A 7,601-nucleotide genomic window follows, 5' to 3' on the forward strand; every position below is an offset into this window, starting at 1 on the left:
GTACATTCTTTACTTTTAAATTTGTCTTTATATATGTCTTTATATTTTCATTATATACATTTTTTTGCACTATACGTTTGCACTTTGTTTAACGTTTGATCTGTTTACATTTTTCTTCAATAAAATTTACTTGTCAAACATGTACTTTCCTTTTTAATGGTGCATGTGGATTAGAGCAACATGTATCAAGCTACATGTCACAATTTAAAAGATTAATAGTACACTTTTACCTAAAACTCACTTTAAACCGCTATTGAGTATTTGTATCATATTCCGCTCGCGGTTTAAAATAGTGTTTGGACATAAAATGAACAAAAATGCTATTCTGTATGACAAAATATCTATAAGAACATGTGATAATTATTTCTCCAAATATGCACACAATTGGATAAGAGCCCTGATGAATGCTGTATATTGCATGTAAGTGAACACAAACCTGAGAAAAACATGATTGACTGCATTACCTATTCAAAATATCAAATATTACAGATTAATAATTTTGCACTCCTGGAATAAATTAAGAATTTAATGTCACTGCAAAGCAGATTTATCATAAACAGTGGTCAAATATCAAAGCTGGAGTCTTACATCTTTATAATGATGCTATTTATTATTAATATTATATTTATAATAAATGGGTTATTTATAATAAATGGGTAAATAAATATGCAAGGGAAACTTTTTCAAATACTGCACAAAAGTTTATTTACAACACACTTTACAGAACAGACATAGTCAACTATTCAAGTAACGCATCAGAGCCTCACGGACATCCCTGCCCTCCTCCTCTACATGCTGTGCCAGTCCCAGCACAGGCTCTGCTGCTGAAGGTGGATCCCATGCAATCTCATAGGCCTCTCCATGACTCTCACAAAGGTTATGTAGAGCACAGCATGTCAGCACCATAGATTTCACAAGGTCGACCGCACAGTCATTTCTTTTCATAAGGCAACGCCATCTTCCTTTTAATCTACCAAAAGCATTTTCAACCACTACACGTGCTCTGGAGATTTTCATGTTGTAGACCCGCTGTTCCGCTGTTAGCCGTCCAGTGTCAATGAATGGTTTTAATAGCCAGTTCTGCAAGGGATAGGCAGAGTCTCCAAGGATGTAGTAACCAACATTCACCCCAGCAATGTTTTTGGTGCTAGCTGGTATGTGGTTTCCACGGCTTGCCACCTCCCACAGTGTGGACAGTCTCAGAACCCGAGCATCATGCAGGCTTCCAGGCAGTCCTGTGAAAACATTCCAGAAAAGTCCCTTTCCATCCACAACACCTTGAAGGATGATGGAGTGCCAGCCTTTACGGTTGAAATAGTCACAGTGATAGTCTTGTGGTGCTATTATGGGTATGTGTGATCCATCAATAGCACCAATACACTGTGGAAGTCCCCATCTGTTCTCAACGTAGGCAGCCATTTCTTTAAACCTCTCCTGATCTGGAAAACGAATTTGTTCCGGTACCAACAACGTCTCTGCTGCAGCACAGAACTCCTGAACACACCGACACACAGTTGAAATGCTTGCTCCAAAAAGATGTCCAACACTTCTGTACTCAGAGCCGGTTGCAAGTTTCCACAGTGCAATGGCTACTCTCTTCTTTAGAGGTACACACACGCGGAAGTTTGTGTCCCGTCTCTCCATCGCAGGACGCAGTTTGTTGCACAAGTAAATAAACGTTTCTTCCGACATCCTAAAGTTCTCCAACCACTGCGTGTTTGTAAAGCCAGGAACAATCACATCCCACCACTCAGAAGCTCTGTTAAATGTCCAAACAGATGGTCTGTGGCGGCGACTTTGCGAAATATGATACATCTGAAATACACAGAGTACACATTTTAATACATAAAATTGGCAGCTAAATTCATTATATGCTTTGTGACAATATAGCGATTGAGATCCTAAACAAGATTAGCTTACCGTGCGCCGTCGGGCAAACCGAGTGATGTCGTCATCTTCGCTTTGTTGTAAGAGTTCCCAGACTCTTTTTTTTTTTTTTTGCAGTAATTTGTTGTGCTGCCATCAGCCTTATTTTAAACACATTTCTCCGTCTTGAAGTTAAAAACATCCACATGCCGAGAATCAAGAACACCATCCCCTCGATAGGCTCCATTGTTCCTGTGTTGTGCGTTTGAAATGTGGCGCGTTTAGGATGATGTCATGACAGTAGAGGCGGCAACTATTAACGATCAGTCCCACCCACTTTGAAGCGGTACTAACTGCAGTGGAAAAGCAACCGAGCTAAAGCGAACCGAACCGTGCCGTACCGAGTCGAGTCGTACCACGCAGTGGAAAAGCGAAGCGAGCCGAACCGTACCGAGCCGAGCCGAGCCGTACCATGCAGTGGAAAAGCGCCAATAGTTTGGCCTGGGAATGTACGAGTAAAAACCAGACGGAATAAAGCGATCGCTACAATATTACAACTAAACAAGCTCTTGGCTCGACGCTGCGGTCTGCATTCAGCATTCATACAGGTTGGTAAAGTAGGCTGCTTTAGCACCTTGCCCTGTTCCGACTGCTTGTATTTAATTGAAGATCTTTTGTTTTAAGTAACTTTTAGCCTATTGATGCACAGGTTATAAACTAAGCATAGCTTTGATTTGACCTGTATAATTACTTGTATGGTATTGTAACTGTTTTCTTTGCAGGAGGACCGTCACATGCCATCTTGGCCACTGTTTTTCCTGTGCTTTGTTTTTAGTATCTAGTTGTGTGCGAGCGTGTGTGTGTGTGTGTGTGTGTGGGAGGGAGGCCCACTGGGTTGTCCATCAGTCTCTCCCGTGTGTGTGTTGTTGTATGTTTCATGTTTGTGTATCTAATGTTTGTATTTTAGGCCATTGGGTTGGTGCAATATCCTGGGGGGGTAACAATTATATTGTGTGCCCACTTGTTTGCTGAGTGTAAATTATTTTTGTTTTTTTGTGCATGTGATTTGTGATGTGCCCTATTTATTCTGTGTTTGAGTTTTGCTGAATTTGAGTGCTATTTATTCAAACACCTTGATTTTGCACTTTGTTGTCCCCGTTCCTGAATTTGTTGCCCAGAGGCCTAGAGTCTGTTTTTCATGTTCATGTTTTATGTCCAACTTGAGAAGAATAAAATAAACTGTTTATATTTTTATAATACTCCAGTCCCTCTCTCTCCTTTCATTTCCCTTCATTGGGATAGCCTGCTTGTAAACATCTAAAATTTGGATTGTTGGTGATCCACTTGTGATTGATGTAAAAAGGCCCCTTGGGGGTCACATTTGGCGTAGTCGGGGCAGGGTTGATTGGGACTGGTTGATTGGGACTGGTGTAATTTGTTATTGTTTTTGTTGTTTTGTGTGTATGTATGTGTATTGAGTGCAGGTAGAGTACAGGAAAAGCAGTGGTTGAGGACTGGGCCTGGACAGCGGTTCTGCAAGTGGTTTGTATTTATATATAAAAAAATATAACAAAAATAAAGAAACATCACTTTTTTTTTCTCTCTTTCCTTTTTGGCTTTGTTCGGTTTGAAAATGTCTCAGGAGCTGGAGGAACAGGTCGGGCAGCTAATGGAGCAGATTAAACGGTTGCAGGCTGACAATGAAAGGCTACGTCAGGGAAATGTAGCATCTGCTGGGGCTGTAGAACAGGGAGAGCAGAGTCAGCAAGAGTCAAATCGCCAAGAGCCAAATTTTCAGGAGCCAGGGTCTTCTGGATTAAGGTATGTGTATGTTCCTAGAGAACGTAAATATCCCAGGTTCTCTGGTGGTTCAGAGTCTCCTCCGGTGGAGGAATGGATTGAGGAGGTCCGTCAATGTTTGCAGGTTAGGCATATGTCCATAGGGGAGCAGGCGCATTTCGTGTATGACCTTCTGGATGGGGAGGCAAAGCTAGAAATTAAACTCCATCCAGCTTCAGTTAGATCCGAGCCTGAAAATATTTTCTCTATACTGACTGAGACTTTTGGCTGTAGCCAGTCTTATATTGACGCCCAACAGAAATTTTTCCAATGTCGTCAACGGGAGGGAGAAACGTTGCGTGAATTTTCACATTCATTAATGTCACTTATGGAAGTCGCACAACGTAAAAACACAACTGCAATTGCTAAACCTGACTGTGTTCTCCGTGATCAATTTGTAGAAAACGTTAGAGACAAAATGTTGCGTAGAGAATTAAAACAATACATCCGCCTTAATCCTGATTCCTCCTTTTTGGACTTGCGTCGTGAGGCATTTCGCTGGGCCGATGATGGCGAGGGGCCTCGTCCTGTCCGTGCAAGGGCTTTTTCGTGTGACGCTAGTTCAAGGGTGGTGGGAGCGTGGCAGGCAGAAGCTCAGGTCGTTGTACCACAACCAAGTAATGAATTGACAGAGCTCAAAGACTGTTTACGTAGGCAGCAGGCCCAATTAGATACTATTCTTAAACATTTGTCCCCTGGCTCAGGGCCATCCAATCTACCAACTAGGCAGATTAATCACCAGAGGCGGTTTCGTTTTGATGTGGATGGCAGGCCTATTTGTCTGCGTTGTGAGCAAGTAGGCCACATGGCTAGGGATTGCCCGGTTGGCTCACGGCAGACACAGCGTGTGGGGGTTGGGTCCAGGCCACCCGCTGGGAATGGGAGGGATGACTCTTCTAGCGGGCAACAGGGAAACTAGCACCCTCTAGTGCATGGAGCCAAGCACTAGAAGGGGGTTTGATGGGCTCAGACTCGTTAACATCTCTTTTGTCCTGTCCTTCTGCATTGGTGGGCGAGTGTCCAGTGGCAGATGTCCAGATGGGCGGTGTAACTGTTACTTGTCTTATAGATACTGGTTCTATGGTATCTACAATCACGGAGTCCTTCTTTAATAACCATTTCCGCGTTCTGGGGTGTGACCAGCTACGTTCCTGTGGTTGGTTACAGTTAAAAGCGGCCAACGGTCTAGATATCCCATATCGTGGTTATTTAGAATTGGATGTAGAAGTCTTAGGAAAAGTTCTTCCTTCTATAGGCATCTTGGTGGTTCAAGATCCACCCGGGTCCAGACTTAAGACAAACAAGGACTCTGTCCCAGGATTGATTGGGATGAATGTCCTCCGTTGCTGCCTGCAAGAGTTTTTTTGCCAAGACGGTGCAAGTTTGTTTACTTCTTCCGGGTTAACAGTCCCAGCTGTTTGGGAACATGCCTTATTAGCGTGCCAACGCCTCGAGGACTTTTCTACATCTGGTTTTCTAGGCAGGGTTTTGACTGCCCCTGGGTCCTCCACCTGTGTTCCAGCTGGCTCTTTAAAGTTTGTGTCAGCCACCTGTAGGCAGGGGCTTGGCCCATTGATTTCTTCTGTACTGTTAGAACCAGCAGGGGCAGGGTGGCAGTTGCCACCAGACTTAATTATTCCAATCTCATTGCTCCCCATTGGAAATGGGATAGTACAAGTGCCAGTTGTTAATGTGGGCCAGGTAGATCGGTGGATAAAACCACGTACCCTGTTGGGGGAAATGCACTTGATCACTGCACGTTCCGCTAGCAAATCCATCTGCTTTCAGGAAGAAAATGGTACCCAAGGCCCTGTCGCGTTCATTCGGTCAATGGAGGCTGCTATAACTCCCTCGTTGGGGTTTGCGGACCTTTCCTGGCCTAATCTAACTGAGTCCGAGCAATGGGAAGCAAAGTCTTTACTTCAGAAGTATAGTGATACTTTTAGCTGTAGTGAGGCACTCTTAGGCTGTACCAACTTGATCGAGCATGAGATTCCTGTGATTGACGACATTCCGGTGCGGCAGCGCTATAGACGACTTCCACCATCCCAGTATGATGTAGTGAAGGCACATATCCAGGAGTTGTTAGATCAGGGAGTGGTAAAACCGAGCTGTAGTCCTTATTCCTCACCCATCGTGGTTGTGGAGAAGAAAGATGGATCTATTCGTCTTTGTGTCGACTATAGACAACTAAACGCAAAGACTAGGAAAGATGCCTTTCCATTGCCAAGAATTGAGGAGTCTTTGGATGCCCTCACAGGTGCGTCTCTCTTCTCCACTCTCGACCTTGCGAGTGGTTATAACCAGGTGTCAGTTGCTGAGAAGGATTGGGCTAAAACCGCTTTTTGCACGCCATTTGGCCTGTTTGAGTTCCAGAGGATGCCATATGGGTTGTGCAATGCACCCGGGACTTTTCAGCGGCTGATGGAAAGAATATTCGGGGACCAGCGTTTCCATTCCCTTCTCCTGTACTTAGATGATGTGGTCGTTTTTTCATCAAACGTTCAAACAACATCTGGAACGTTTGGAGTTGGTATTCAGTCGTCTACGCGAGCACGGTCTTAAGCTCAAACTAAAGAAGTGTCATTTTTTTCAGCCTGAAGTAAAGTTCTTGGGCCACGTTGTCTCGGCCTCTGGGGTCTCTACGGACCCTGACAAGATCAGTGCAGTTAGGGATTGGAGCACTCCATCTACAGTTGCAGAGCTGCGATCATTCCTTGGGTTTGCGTCGTATTATCGGCGTTTTGTGCAGGGGTTTGCGAGGTATGCGGCTCCTCTACATAAATTGGTGGCAAAGCTCCAGCCACACCCTAAAAGGAATAGGACGGGGCGTAATGCCACTTTGCGGGACCATTGGGACTGGGGCTGTGATCAAGCATTCAATACTTTGAGGGACAAACTGATAAGCGCACCAGTTTTGGGTTACGCCGACTTTAGCAAACCATTTGTCCTCGAGGTAGATGCTAGTGGGCTGGGGCTCGGCGCGGTTTTATCTCAAGAGCAGGATGGAAGGCCTCGGCGTCCAGTCGCTTATGCAAGCAGGGGCTTGCGACCAACTGAACGAAACATGGATAACTACTCAGCCATGAAACTTGAACTGTTGGCACTTAAGTGGGCAGTAACAGACAAGTTTCGGGATTATCTGCTGGGTACCAAATTTACTGTTCTGACCGATAACAACCCGCTCTGTTACTTACGGACAGCTAAGTTAGGAGCCGTAGAGCAACGTTGGGCTGCGCAACTAGCTCTTTTTGACTTCACCATAGAGTACCGTCCTGGCGCATGCAACAAGAATGCGGATGCGCTATCTCGCTTGCCGGCACCATCAGTCCCAGTCTCTATGGATGAGATGGCCTTGGGGATCTCAGTGCCAGTCGAAATTAAGAGTATGGTCATGTCCCCTTCTGTTGAAATACAGGCCATAGATGCATGCCCTACAAGAACTAGGGAAAATCTCCTACTCTTGCAGGCTGAGGACCCTGTTTTGAAGGCCTTCCTTGTATATTGGAAGAGGGGCAGTCCTCCTACAGCCCCAGAGAGGTCCAATGAGTCCCCTGCTGTTGTGGAGCTTGTCCGTCAATGGGCAGACTTGGTAGTCTATGAGGGTGTCCTATACAGGAAGACACATGTCCCTGGCAGCACTAAAGAGGTCTTGCAGCTACTGCTGCCTCAGGCTCTTCAGACAGAAGTGCTCACAGCCTTGCATGATGATCATGGCCATCAGGGGGTAGAACGAACAACTAGTCTTGTCCGCCAGCGATGCTATTGGCCCTTTATGCGGAAGGATGTCGACCGGTGGTGCCGTGAATGTCGGCGGTGTGTGGTTGCCAAGGCAACTCAGCCAAAACTGAGGACCTTTATGGGTAGTCTGTTGGCATCAAGGCCTTTAGAAATTG

The 7,601-nt window shown here is 45.3% G+C and overlaps 1 protein-coding gene across 1 annotated transcript; it reads right to left on the minus strand.

The window, feature by feature from the left end:
- Positions 1-735: 735 nt before the first annotated feature.
- On the minus strand, positions 736-1,692 carry LOC311304750 (uncharacterized protein; the record flags this gene model as incomplete). Its single annotated transcript, XM_084431987.1, has 1 exon — positions 736-1,692. The coding sequence occupies one exon, from the start codon at positions 1,690-1,692 to the stop codon at positions 736-738; it is 957 nt and encodes a 318-aa protein (XP_084288113.1).
- Between the last annotated feature and the right edge of the window lie 5,909 nt (positions 1,693-7,601).

Source organism: Rutilus rutilus (genome assembly GCF_951802725.1).
Source record: "Rutilus rutilus genome assembly, chromosome: 15".
Taxonomy (NCBI): Eukaryota; Metazoa; Chordata; class Actinopteri; order Cypriniformes; family Leuciscidae; genus Rutilus; species Rutilus rutilus.